Raw genomic sequence first — 14,976 nt, 5'->3', positions numbered from 1 at the left:
TGGAGGCCCCGCCCCCGCCTGGAGGCCCCGCCCCCGCCTGGAGGCCCCGCCCCTCCTCCTTAGCTACGCCCCAGTTGCCAGGGCAACAGCCAGACGCACTGGCCCCGCGCGCTTTGGATGCTCAGGCTTCGAAGCGCTCGCTTTGGGCTCAGGCCGCCGTCTGGGCTTCTCCAGGTTTGGGGAAGTATATGGGGAGCGCTCATTTTTACGGGAACTCCCCGAGCCATGGCCTCGCTACGCAATGCCAGCCCCAGTCTGAAGAACTATTTCAAGAAGAATTACATTCCTCAGGTCTGCGAGGTACTGGAGCCTGGTTGCGGCGACGCATTAACCTAGGGGAGGAGTCCATGCGATTTCCCAGTTTTCATAGATCTCCAGGGAGGTTTGGGGTGAGGCGGAGGTCGTGTTTGGAGGGGAGTTTCTTTCAATGATTGTTGCATTTGATTCACTAACGTTTTTGAGAATTTTTTGCATGTATGTTCATCGGGTATATTGTGCTGTAGTTTTACTTTTTTGAAAATGTTCCTATCCAATTTTGATATATCAGAATAATACTGGCCACATAATCCAACTTTTGTTGTCTATTTGGCATGACTTCAGGAGTAAGTAAATACAGGTTTTCCACATTTTGAAATATATGTGCATATATGTATGTATATTATGTACATATATAAATTGAATCACCTTGAGATACACAGTTAAAAAGTTGTTCATGGTTGAGTTTCAGTCATACAGTGTTCTGACACCCCTCTCTTCACCAGTGAACATTTCCCAACACCAATACCTCCAGTTTCCCTCCTGCCTGCTTCTGTGGCAGCCACTTCTCTCTCTCCCCCCACCCTCTCTCTCTTTCTTTCTGTTTGGGCATTATGGCTTGCAATACAGGTACTGAAAGGTTATCATGTATATCCCTTTACCTTCTTTCAGCACTCAGCTTTGTCCAGAGTGATCATTTCCAACTATCACAGTCATAGTGGTCCCTTCTCTGTCCTAACTGCCCTCTCCATCTCCCTCCTGGCTCCACTTGTGGCAAATTTTCAACTGTGGATAAGTCCTCCTGGTCCTTGTTTCTATTGTCCTTGGTTACTAGTGTCATGATGTTTTCTATATCCCACAAATGAGTACAGTCACTCTATGTCTATCCCTCTTCTTCTCCTTTTATTTTTTTTTTAAGGATTATATCTGGTGATGCTCGGGGATCACTCCTGGCTCTGCACTCAGGAATCACTCCTGGCAGTGCTCAGGGGACCAAATGGGATGCTGGGAATTGAACCTGGGTCAGCCGTGTGCAAGGCAAATGCCCTACCCGCTGTGCTATTGCTCCAGTCCCTCCCTCTTCTTTTGACTCATTTCACTCAGGATGATACTTTCCATATCCTTCCATTTATAAGCAAGTTTTATAACTTAATTTTTCCTGGTGACTACATAATATTTCAGTGAGTACCATAGTTTCTTTTTCCAATGTCTGTTCTCGGGCCCTGGGGTTGTTTCCAGATTCTGACTATTGTGCATCGCTGCAATGAACATAAAAGAGCAGATTGCATTTCTGCTTTATGTTTTTGGGCCCCTGATATATTCCTAGTTGTGGTATTGCTGGGTCATTGCATTTCATTATCTTGACACCACGCAGGATCTAATCCCTAGTCAAGTAACATTAAATACATCAGGTGAAAGTATAGAAACAGTACACTTAATCCAGAAGAGGTATTTTGTAGTTATATAGAATGGAACAACGTAATAATGGAGTTCAGTTTTTAAAAAATGCTTTAAGTGATGAACTGTGGACTCCAAGGACTGGGTGGGAAATGAGGACAAGACACGATACTGATACTTGGAATGACGTGTAGGCTCCTAAGAAGTAAGTGAAAAGGATTAGAGGAGTAATTGAGCAAGGTACCTGGAAAAATAGTAGTTAGGACTCACAAATTGGAATACTATATTTAAAATGCAGGATGGAGCCATTCTGAGTGATAACACAGCCTAGAGCACAACAATGACGTAGGAGCAGTGCTTAAACTGAGTTGAAGAGGGAGCAGTAATGGCAACGGCCGGGTCTCATGGGATGGAGGAGGAGCTGGTCTCTCTCGCCCCCTGCCTGGATGGGACTCTGAAATGATACCCACCAACTGCTTCTGGCTACTACTTAAGCCCCTTAACGGCCGCAATCCAGAGACACACAAAACTGAGCAGCTTGCTGCAGAGATCTCGCCAGACCCTAATTATTAAAATTTTAGAATTTCAGGAGCTATTAGAATTTCATATGCTAATCATAACAAGCAATACAAAATAAATTGTCTAGCATTGCCTAGTTGACAGGTTTGAGTGGTGATGGGAAAATTCCAAATAATAATGGTGGAACTGGTGTTGAAGTTTTGAATGTAATCAAAGTAGAGAGAGTAGTGTGGAAATTGTCTACCACACAGGCAGGGGTAGGACTGGGGTGGGGGGATACTGGGGTCTTTGGTGGTGGAAAAAGTGCACTGGTGAAGGGATGGGTGTTTGATCATTGTATGACCAAAACTCAAACATGAAAGCTTTGTAACTGTATCTAATGGTGATTCAATAAAGAAATAAAATTTTAAAAAATTAAAAAACTGAGTTGAAGGTCATGGGACATGAGGGAAGCCATAGCTTCTGCTCACCTGTCTGTCCACTTGCAACAACAGTACAAAGCTGCATAAAACACTCCTGTTGCTCCTACTTCGGCAGCCTAACACATTGCTTCACCCTAGAGAAAAGAGGTCTCAGATGTGCTCCCTGATTCCTAGATATTATTCTCCTGAGGAGTCCACTTGCCTCTGCTATCACATTACCTGCAAGTGTAAGAGAGCAGTCTTCTGGGACCCCACACAACCACATTAAACTATTTGTTACTTCTCCTAAGAGACTCTCAGGGTTGTACTTCAATGCTCTATACAACTGTGCATCTGGCCCAGTTTCCAGTTTATGGGTTCTTCTAAAACCTGCCTTCTGCAAGCATTGAAATACATTTTTTTGTCACTGATTTTACTCTTGCCACCTCTGAACTCCATCTACCTGTTGTAATAAAACCTCATTTTTCTACTTGAAATATATTTCCTTATAAATCTCTTGAATAGGGTCTGCTTATTTTATTCATTTATTTATTTTCCCACACCTGGCAGTGCTGAGGGCTTTACTCCTAGCTATGTGCTCAGGGATCACTCCTAATGGGTTTTGGGGACCATAGGGAGGGTGCCTGAAATTGAATCGAGGTAGGCTGCTTGCAAAGCAAGTTAATTCAAAAAAATTCTTGGTCATTTTCAAATATTGCATCTATCTAATCATCTTTCTTCTTCTGGGACTCCAATAAAAAATGTTAGATATGTTTTAGCCTTACCTTACACGGTTCCTTTACTTTATTCTGTTATTTCTGCCCCTGTTCTTTTGTTTTGGCTGGGGGTGAGGGGCACACAGGGTCTGGTTGTGCTCAGGGCTTCCTCCCAGCTAACTGGCTCTGTGCTCAAGGGTTACTTCTGATAGTGCTTGGGCACTAAACCAGCTGCATGCAAGGAAAGCACTTTAACCCTTCTCCTATCTCTTCAACTTTGTTTTCTCCATTCTTTCTTTTTCTGTACTCAAGTTGAAATGTTTTCCATTAACTACTTTTAAGTTTACTGATTATGTTTAATTCTTTGTTCTGTCGACTATAAATTCATCATCACTGTCACAGTCATTGTCATCCCATTGCTCATTGATTTGCTTGAGTGGGCACCAGTAATGTCTCCATTGTGAGACTTGTTACTGCGTTTGGCATATCGAATATACCGTGGGTAGCTTGTCAGGTTCTGCCGTGCAGGTGGGATATTCTCGGTGGCTTTCCCGGGCTCTCCAAGAGGGGTGGAGGAATTGAACCCAGGTTGGCCTCATGCAAGGCAAACGCCCTACCTGCTGTGCTATTGCTCCAGCCCAAATTAATCATATAAATTCTTAATTTCAGACAATTTTTAGTTCTAGACTGTCCATTTGATTCCTTTTTGTTCATTGTGTTAAAAATTATGTATCTTTCTCTATTTTGTCCATTCCCTGTTTTTTTTAATTAAAAAAATTTTTTTTGGCTTTGGGCCAAACCTGGTAGTATTCAGGACTTAATTCTGGCTCTGCACTTCTAAGGGGTATGAGGGACCCTATGGGATTCTGGGATTAAACCCGGGTTGGCCACTTGTAGGGCAAACACCTTACCTGCAGTACTATTCCTCCTGTCCCATTTTTTTGTTTTTAAATTTGTAAAAATTAAACCACAAATACTTTTAAATGGAATCTAATATTAGAATTTAATGATTAGAATTAGAATAATTTTAAAGAACTGAACCTTACCTGGGGATTGCTTAGGACATAATCTTGGCGCTGTACTGAGGGTCAACTCTGGTGGTGTTCAGGGGCTTGTATGTAATGCTACAGATTGCACTGGGATTGGATTCATGCAAGGTTGGTGCCTTTCCTCCTGTACTATTACTCCAGCCCCAGGAAAAAATCCTTTATTCAAATTAGTGGTATTACTAGGTGCTGAGTAGTATGAAAACGTAAATGCAAAGGGGCACAAAGGAACTTTCTGGGGAACTGAAAATAGGCTTTGGATTTTCAAATTTTACAGTTGATATTTGTGAATTTAATTCATGTAAATTCTACCTAAAAATTACATCCGAGAACAGAAGGGAAAGTGGCTGGATATATGGATAATGTGAGAATTATAGCATGATGATTATAATTGAAACTGGGTGATAGGTACTCGGGGTTCATTATACTATTGTTTATCTGCACTAAAATGCTAAAAGATAATCATGTCTGGATGTAACATAAGGTGTGTAGTGAGGGGTAGATGAGATCACAAAGGTGATGTAGCCTCTTACAGGAGGGTTCACTGACATGCTTGGTAAGTTGGTGGTATATTGGCAGAGTTCAGCTGGGTCTGTGTACCAGTAGTCTTGGTACCCTCATATGGGCTTTTCCATGATCTGCTTGCAGTGCTGTAGTTCAGTACCAAGAAGTCCCCATAGACAACTAGTTAGTAGTTATATTATAATTTATGAATCAACATTTTCGCTTAGATTCATAACCAGAGTACCTCCTCACCCCTGAACCTCAAGGAAAATAATGGAGAATGCAAGGCGGGGGCGGCAAATCCCTGCTTAGCATGGACAACTACCCTGCCAGTCCTACAAGCTGGTCATCAGGCCACACCTAAATGGACTTGATCTGCTAGGTGTAGAAATGAACCCCTTCCATCCCAAGTCTCAGCACAGCTCTTGAATAGGCTGGGATAGAATTCTGCTTATTTGGGTCCAGAAAAAGATGGTGAAAATGGTCTCCAGCTGAGAGAGTGGACATTGTCCCTGTAACTAGGCTCTTTGGAGGAATTCAAGAACAAGATCATGTACATCCTAGCTAAACTGGGAATTATAATCCCATACAGCATGGCTACATTATGTAATGTGGGGGTTCACTTGTATCAGTTGTCATCCCATTGTTCGTCAATTTGTTTGAATGGGCACCATCTCTATTCATCCCTGTCGCATGCTAGTGTAGCCCAATGGCATCTGCTTGCTCCAGGAATATGAAGAGCCTCAAACCATTCATTCAAGGTCTTGACAAAGAAGTGTGAGCATCTCGTAGGTGGGCGGCCACACGGTCTTTTGACATCCTGTGGAATCCAGTCGGTAACAGCTCTAGTCCAGCGGTCGTCTCCGAATCACATTACATGTCCAGCCCATCTAATTTTTGATGTCTTGGCAAATGAGACAGTGGCCCTAATTCTTGACCGTCGATGGAGGTGATGGAGATTCCTTCATCTCCGGATTCCTTCTCTCACTTGAGTGAAACATGATACTCTGAGCATAGCTCTTTTGATTCCTCTTTGGGAGACCCGAATAGTGTTCTCAACCTGTTTTCATAGGGCCCAGGTATCTGAGGCATATGTTAGTGCAGGAAGAACGGTGATGTCAAAAAGATGTGCCTGGAGCCAGAGTTTCTTTGTCCTCTTAACCACTTCTTCGGCACTCTTGAAGCTGTTCCACGCCTCTCTCTTCCTCCCGCGCAATTCAGGTGCCAGGTCATTTGTCATGTTGAGTTCTCGACCTAGGTACAACTAACTGCTGTATTCGGAGATGTTTGTTCCATTGAGGGCAAATGGAACATCAAAAACTAGTCCGTTTCTCATGAACATTGTCTTGGTGAGATTCAGCTGCAGTCCGACCTTTCCACACTCACAGTTGAAGTCAACCAGTATTTGTGCCGCTTGGCTGATATTTGGTGTTATGAGAATGATGTCATCAGTGAAGCAGAGGTGGTGTAGTTGCCAACTGTCTATCTTCACTCCCATTCCTTCCCATTCCAGTCATCATATGAAGTTCTTAAAAGTGGCACTAAAGAGTTTCAGTGAAATGGTGCCACCCTGCCGAACCCCTCTCTTTACATCAATGATCACTTCTTTTTAGAATGGTGAGATCCTGGTGGTGAATCGTAATACAGCTCACAGAGGATCCTGATGTATTGAGTTTGAACACCGTGTTTTGTTAGTGCATAGATGACCACTTCAGTCTCAACAGAATCAAAGGCCTTCTTTAAATCGATGAACATTAGACAGAGCCGCATCTTGAACTCTCTCGAAACCTCAATGAGCTTGGTCACCATGTGGATATGGTTGATCATGCTGAATCCTTTTTGGAACCTGGCTTGCTAGCATCATTGTCCTTCATCTAGTGTTCTGCCAATCCTATTCAGGATGACTCGAGTGAATAACTTGTAGACAACAGACAACAGGCAGATCGGGTGATAGTTGCCGATGTCATGATGTCTCCCTTCTTGTACAATAGGATGGTCCTGCTGGTTTTCCATTGGGACAAAACTTTGTATTCAGACAGGTAGCGTGTGAAGGGCTGAGTCAGTGTGTTGATGAGTACTGGCGGCAGATTCTTCAGGTGTTCGGGTCTGACCTTGTCTGGACTGGGTGCTGTATGCTTCTTTACCGAAGAAATGGTGTGTGGAATTTTGGAAGGGAGAACACTGGGAACGACATATCCATCCTGCGGAATTTGGTATGTGGGCAGGTGGACGTGGCTATCAAAGAGATCCGAGTAGAAGTTGTAGATAATCTTTTCCGTTGCCCTTCTGGAAGATGTGATAGATCCATCAGGACATCAGAGGGTAGTCATATTGGTCTTATAGTTGGTGAAGGAGAGGCAGGTGTTACAAACACTTTTCCCGGCTTCTGCCACATCAACCAACACTGCTGCTCTTCTCTCTTTGAGGTCTTCCTTTATCGCTTCTCTGCACAGCTTTGCGAGCTCTGACATTAGCTTGTGATTGCCTGAGGCTTGCGCCAAACCACGTTGGCGAATGAGCTCGAGAGTTTCCGAAGACAGGCGACTTTTTGTGGCTTTCTCTCTCTTTGCATTCTTCGCACAATCATGGAGGTGATGAACCAGTTGACCATATTCTTTATTGATGTTGACAACGATGGCATCTTCCCATATTGCTACAGTAGTGCCAAAGAGCTCCCAGTTTGTGGCCATTCTGGGTGTTCTCTTCTTAAACTTTGCAGCCCTTTCTCTCCACTCTGTGAAGTAGAATTTTGCATGAAGGAGACAATGGTCTGATCCCATTTGGAATTTTGGGACAACAGTCAGGCAAAACCATCGATTGAATATGAGTGTCAATTTTGTTGTGGAACTGTCCACCGGGAGACTCCCATGTCCAGCGTGTAGATTCAGCCTTCTGGAACTGCGAGTTACCATGGATGGTCTTGGTCAACATGATGAACTCAGACTCTCACCCTGTTCGTTCCATTGTAGGCCGTGGGTCCTGATGTGGAGTTCTTTGGGTGACCTTCTAGGTCCTATCTTGGCATTAAAATCACTGACAATTTTAATGATGAAGGTGTGGTCTTCTTTATAGAACTTCTCCAGCTCTTTGTACAACTTCTCAGTTTCTTCTTCATCATAGTTGGATGTTGGTGTGTAGACAACAAAGATAGAAACTGCCAGCATTGAGCCACATCTATTCAAACATAAGCATCCAATTCGGGATGTTAATTATTGGAACGAATCAATGCTCATGGCTGTTTGTGTTGACAAGGACACCAACACCACAGACACCTCTACTGTCGCATGTTCTGAGGAACAGTTCTTCTCCAGTGTCGAAAATGGTGTGATGTGTTTGATGCCTTCTCATCTCAGTCAATCCAATGATGTTGTACTTGATCTTCCATGCTTGCACCATCAGGTCCTCGATGGATAGTTTTGATGCCAGTGTGTGAATGTTAAAAGTGCAGTCATTTTAGTCCTTCATTTTGGCAGCCTGGTTCAGCTCTGAGATTTATCAGCTTCTCCTTGTTCATCTTTCTTAATGCTGCCGTATTGGGGGCCCTTCCAGAGTCAGGGGAATGAGGCCCATTGTTGTTACTGTTTTTGGCATATCCAATACACCATGGGTAGTTTGCCAGGCTCTGCTGTGTGGGCGGGATACTGTCAGTAGCTGGATGGGTTCTTCAAGACAGATGGAGGCTTTTAGGGCAGTCCCTAATTGCCATTATAGGTGTTCTGATGGTTCACACCATATTTGAACCCCGTCAAATATGGTGTGGTAATGATAGAAAATGGGTAGGAAGTGTTTATTATATGTCCAGAAAGCGGCCTGGAGTGTGGCACAGTTGGGTAGTGGAGTTCAGCCAATGAGGAATTTATTTGGCTCCGGCTGTGACCCCTGGGTCACTGGTGATTGGTGGAAGCAAGCTGTTTCTGGGTCCCATTGAGTCTAGAGTCCAAGGTCACAAAGTTCTGAATTACCTGGTTCTGTGGGACTTCACTCATGCCTGAGGCTCGGCCCCAGCATCCAGAAAAGCGGCATGGAGTGTGGCGGCAGTTGGGTAATGTGGGGGTTATGACACAAATTTAAATTTTGTTTTAGGACTTACTCGTGGCTCTGCACTCAGGGGTCATTCTTGGCAGGGATCACTTAAGGGGACCATATGTGATGCTTGAGAGCAAAGCTGTGTTAGTCAGGTACAAGGCAAGTGCCTTTCCTACTAAACTTTCTCTCTGACCTAAATTGTTTTTTTTTTTTAAAGAAATATTTTATTGAACCACCGTGAAAACAAGAAAAAAAATACAAAGCTTTCAGGTTTAAGTCACAGTCAAATACTGATTAAACCACCATCCCTTCACCAGTGCACCCGTTCCACCACCAAGAACCCCAATACACCCCCCTCCCACCCCACCCCCCATCTAAGTAGCTGATGATATTCCCATTATTCTCTCTATATATTGAGTACATTTCATATTTCCATACAGAACTCACTATTGTTGATTGGAAATTTTCCCCAACAATCAGGCCTGCTGAATAAGCATCATCTAATAATTTCTCTTCCTTGGTAAAAGTGAAGACTTTTACTATCGCGGCCGCGCGGTTTTGGGTTTCTAATATTTTAGCTCAGTTCACAGTCAAAATGGATGGCTGCAAGAATCTGCTCTGGTGCCAAAATGGGTTAGGAGACCTCAGGATCACAGTCAGTAGGCGGGAGGCTCTGTTTCTCGTGCCGCGGCTCTCGGTTCATCTCTGGGCGGAAGGCGCGCCGGGAACACCTCCCCTCCCAGGATCACCTACAGGCTACGTCACTAAAGAAAGTCCTACCTCCTGGTGGAGGGGTCTTAGAGGGTGGCTCTCACCGTGTGGCTGCTGCCGCTGCCGCCATTTTCGCTCAGAAAAATGGGGTGGAGAGGGAAAAAAATCCCTCCCCGGGCTGCACGAGGTTGTAGTTCAGTTCACAGTCAAAATGCATGGCTGCAAGAATCTGCTCTGGTGCCAAAATGGGTTAGGAGACCTCAGGATCACAGTCAGTAGGCGGGAGGCTCTGCTTCTCGTGCCGCGGCTCTTGGTTCATCTCTGGGCGGAAGCTCTGACCTAAATTGTTTTAAAATAAATTTCTTTGTGATTTATTATTACAAAATATTTGATGATATTTGGTGATCAAAACTGTGTTCGATCACCAAACCTTCCAGGAGTGACCTCGGAACACAGAGCCTGGAATAAGCCCTGAGCACAGCCAGCTGTGGCTAAAAACAAAACAAAACAAAACAAAAACAAAACAAAACCAACAAAAAAGAATGGGATTAGTGCCTTTACAATGAAGACCTTAGAGAGAATCCTTGCCCACTTGTACTGTTAAAAGATGACTGTTTTATGAATTAACTAGCAAGTGGCTTTCACCAGGCACAATGTGTCAGCACCTTTATCTCAAACCTTTTAGCTGTAAGAAGTAAATTCCTTTTGGGGTTGTGAATGGGGATTCAAATTTCCTGCGTTTTAACTTTCTGAGTTTAATCACCCTTTTGTAATTTTTCTCTCTCTGGATGCTACTGAATCTGCCTCCCTATCCAGATCTATCTAAATGAAATCTCCCAGTGCAAGGAAGGACAATCAGAGATGACTAGTGTTTTAACCTGCATAAGATGCCCTACAAAACATTTAAACTGGGTGGTTTAAGCAACAGTGCTTTTTCACTGATCTGGAGGCTGGCGATTTGAGATGAGGGTACCTTGCATGTAGTGGTTCTGCCTGAGGACTCCTGGTCTGCAGGCAGTAGCTTTTCAGTAAGTTCTTGCATTGTAGAGAGAAAACAAATGGTCTGGTGCCTCTTTTTAAAAGGATGCTAATTCCCTCCTTATATTGTGAGGACAGAGCCCTGCCCTCATAATGTCATCTAAGTCTGATTACTGTCACTTCCAAATATTATCCAAATGAAGTAAGGACTTTAATATATGAATCTTTGGAGCAGACCATTCTCAGTTCATAGCAGCTAGTAAATATTAGAAAACTTAACCTTTCTGACAAGTAATTCAGCCCAGTTTGATCCCTGGCAGCAAATGGTTCCCTGGGCATTGTTAGTATAAACCTGAAGCCCCCAACACTGCTGTCTGTGGTTCAAGATCCTCCCCCACCAAAATAAATAACTATACTGTTTACACAAAATATATAGCCACAGATAGGAGGTTTCTTTTTTACATCTCAGTGTTTATTTTCTTAAAACTTTCATTTTAGATTAAAAGTAAATCAATGAAATGATTAAATACTTGGAATATTGGGTAATTTAATATATATTTATTATATACCTTAAAAATACAGAAAATATCTTTTAGAATTTTTTTGGGGGGGGTCACACCTGGCGGTGCACAAGGGTTGCTCCTGGCTCTGCACTCAGGCGGTGCTCAGGGGACCATATCGGATTCTGGGAATCGAACTCAGTTTGGTCGAGTGCAAGGCAAACGCCCTACCCACTGTGCTATTGCTCCAGCCCCATCTTTTAGAAATTTTAAGTTTAAAAAGTATACTAGCAACCTGTGTCTAGATAGACTTGTAGGAAAACTAAGTATTTCCTTTGGATACCTTCATTCCTTTCTCTGACATCTCTGAGCTACTCTTCCAAAGGATATTTGTGTTTTAAGGGATATCATTAAGATAGGGGCTCATACAAGGAAACCCTGCTTGTAGAATTTTAGATAGCTGCTTATCTAAAATAGCTGGTTAAGTAGAAATATTGTCACCTCCGAACATGATACCTACTTAATACCTCTGTAGCAAACCACAACACCCAAAAAGAGAGAGCGAGCAAATGGGAATGCCCTGCCACAGAGGCAGGGTGGGGTGAAAGGGACAGGGTTGGGGGTGGTGGGTGGGATGCTGGGACTATTGGTGGTGGAAAATGGGCACTGGTGGAGGGATGGGTACTCGATCATTGTATGACTGAAACCTAAGCATGAAAACCTGTAAGTCTGTAAGTTTGTCTCATGGTGATTCACTAAAAGAAAGAAAGAAAGAAAGAAAGAAAGAAAGAAAGAAAGAAAGAAAGAAAGAAAGAAAGAAAGAAAGAAAGAAAGAAAGAAAGAAAGAAAGAAATATTTCCACCTGTCACATGAGAACAAAGATGGGGTAGACAATCATGTTATATCGCCTATGCTATATCAAGCAGGTATATACCTTTATTTTATTTATTTATTTTAATTTTTAAACATTGTATAACCTTGAGATATTCATGATTGAGTTTCAGTCATCCAAGGTTCCAACACCTGGCCCTTCGCCAAGGCACATTTCCTAACACAAATGTGCCCAGTTTCCCTCCTGCCCTCCTTCCCCAGTCCCACCCTCACAGCCTGCCTCTATGGCAGACACTTTTCTTCTCTGTCTCTCTTGTTTTTCTTTCAGGCACTGTGCTTTGCAATATTGTTACTGAAACATTCATACCACTTTACCCTCAGTTTTTCTCCAGAGTCATCATTTCCAACTACCATTTTCCTTGATATGGCATCAGTGGTCCATTCTGTCCTAATGAAGCAGGTATATCTAGTTGTTAGACCCGGGTGAAAAAGTGTATTCTTCAAATTATTTATGCATATTTCAGTTTAGTATCTTAGAACTGAATACAGGAGTCTGTGAAACCAAATCTTCCCATTAGAGGGCGTATTTAAGTTGCAAATCATGATTTTTGTGCTTTTGTTTTCGAGCCACACCCATTAATACTCGGGGTTTTCTTCTGGCTCTGTGGTCAGGGATCAGTTCTGATGAGGTCCTGGGGACAGTTACGTGGTGTGGGGGGTGGCAAGGGGGTGCGAGGAGGAGAGCAGGGCATTGAACCCCAAGTGTGTGCAAGGCAAATAAATGCCTTACTTGCCTTACTATCTCTCAGACCCCCTAATCATGATTTTCATACTGTTTCCTATTTTAATGCAATTAAAAAAATTTCATGCAGAGTTTTAATGCTTAATGTTTGTTTAGAGATGGTTTACACCTATATTATTAAAAATTGGATGATTTATAGATCTCTTTTAACAAAGATTTTTTTCTGAAGAGTCTAAAGTGACACATACTTATTAGAGATTCAGAAATCAGAAATGTTAGCAAGAGACCTCTGACCAGTTGTGGGAGAGAGGAACTAGTTTGCTGGATTTGGGAGGAAAAGGTTGTAGCTTCTCTTTGGGTTCTTTCAGCCTTGCTAGAGTCACAAATGCAATTCCAGAAGCAAACTCATGGGACATCCCAATAAACAGAAAGCATATGGTTTATTATTTCTCTAGTAATGGGTCACCTATCCAGGATTTGATGACTGGGCCAGGCACACTATAGCAGGTATCAGATCTGGTGTATCAGATCTGGTGTCTTGTTCCTGTGTACTAGAGGGTGCTAGAAACAGCTGTTCCTTGTCTTTCTGGTCAGCCTTAAAATCTGTCAGGTTCAAGTCTTGAGGGCCAGATCCTTCTCCCTAAGGGCCCCCTCAGTGGCTGAGGCCAGTTGGCCCTTTCAGAAATGGTCAGTATGCTTTCAGGGAAGGAGTTTCTAGAATAAAAATTTGCCATCCCCTATTTTGATGTAAGAGAGACACATCCCCTCATGCCCAATTTTTGAAAAAAATTATTTTGTTATTTTTTGGGGGGGAGGACTACACCCAGCAATGCTCAGGGATTACTCCTAGCTCTGCACTCAGGGATCACTCCTGGCAGTGCTCAGGGGACCATCTGGGATGCTGAGGATTAAACCTGGGTTAGTTGGTTGCATACAAGGCAAACGCCCCTACTGGCTGTACTATCTTTCCACCTGTCACTGTCACCCCGTTGCTCATCGGATTTGTTTGAGCGGGCACCAGTAACATCTCTCATTGTGAGACTTATTGTTACTGTCTTTGGCATATCCAATACGCCACGGGTAGCTTGCCAGGCTCTGCCTTGCGGGCGTGATACACTCGGTAGCTTGCTGGGCTCTCTGAGAGGGGTGGAGGAATCGAACACCGGTCGGCCTTGTGAAAGGTGAATGCCCTACCGCTGTGCTATAGCTCTAGCCCATCTCTCCACCTGTCATGTTCAAATTTTGTGGTTTTTAATTTCTTTTTGGGTCACACCCGGCGACACACAGGGGTTACTCCTGGCTCATGCACTCAGCAATTACTCCTGGCAGTGCTCAGGGAACCATATGGGATGCTGGGAATCGAACCCAGGTTGGCTGCGTGCAAGGCAAACACCCTATTGGCTGTGCTATCACTCCAGCCCCTGTCATGTTCAAATTTTAAGCTTGCGAATTTCCACAGAAACAAAGGACAATGTCCAGTAGAACAACAACTGTCTAGAACAACAACCTGCTGACTCCAGCTCTCATGGGATCAGATCATTTGGGACTGTCACCTGCTTCTTGGGAGGGTTGCAGGTTAGGCAGAAGGAACTTGAGACAGTGTTTAGGGACATAAACCAGTTCCCAGCTATAGGGGTTTCTTTCTGTGACACGTGGTCAGCAATGCCTTTGTGTGTGTTTGTGTGGGGTGGGGTGGGGGTTGGGAGGGGTGCTCAGGGGCTATTCCAGTTGCTGTGTTGTGGGTTGCTTTGGGGGTCTGCACCCGGACCTCCCGTATGCTAATCATGGCAATTCTTCTTTTTTTTTTTTTGCTGATTTTTTATTTTATTTATTTATTTATTTATTAAAATTTTTTAAAAATTTTTTTATTGAGTCACCATGCGGAAAGTTACAAAGTTTTCAGGTTTAAATCTCAGTTATACAATGCTCGAATACCCATCCCTTCACCAGTGCTCATATTCCACCACCAAGAATCCCAGTATAGCTCTACCCCGCCCCCTCACACCCCTAACACCCCCACGCCCCTAGCCCCCCCACCCTAAGCCCCCCACCCGGCCTGTGTAACTAATAAATTTCACTTTACTTTCACTTTGATTGCATACAATATTTCAACAAAACTCACTATTATTGTTTGGAGAGTCTCTCCCCTAAAGTCAGACCCGCTGAAAAGGAAGCATTAGATAATTTGTTTTCCATTGCTGAGGATGAAGAGGTATGAGGTCGAGTGACCACACTTAGCGGCCTCTCAGTTTTGGATTTCTGTAATTTAGTATTTTAGTAACTAAGTCCAGAGAGATATCTGCCAGAAGTTGCATCGTTGCCAACTTGTACTTCTCAGTTACATTATAT

General features: G+C 43.4%; 1 protein-coding gene across 1 annotated transcript in view; it reads left to right on the top strand.

Annotated features, from left to right (window-relative positions):
• Positions 1–225: 225 nt before the first annotated feature.
• Positions 226–14,976, top strand: part of FBXL13 (F-box and leucine rich repeat protein 13) — a 223,426-nt gene continuing 208,675 nt past the window's right edge. The window contains exon 1 of the mRNA XM_004602271.2: positions 226–300. Within this exon, the coding sequence (XP_004602328.1) occupies positions 226–300 (75 nt within the window). The remainder of the gene's footprint in view (positions 301–14,976) is intronic.

Source organism: Sorex araneus, chromosome 1, assembly GCF_027595985.1.
Source record: "Sorex araneus isolate mSorAra2 chromosome 1, mSorAra2.pri, whole genome shotgun sequence".
Taxonomy (NCBI): domain Eukaryota; kingdom Metazoa; phylum Chordata; class Mammalia; order Eulipotyphla; family Soricidae; genus Sorex; species Sorex araneus.
The sequence above is the reverse complement of the archived record's forward strand: the minus strand, read 5'-3'. Positions and strand labels throughout refer to the sequence as shown.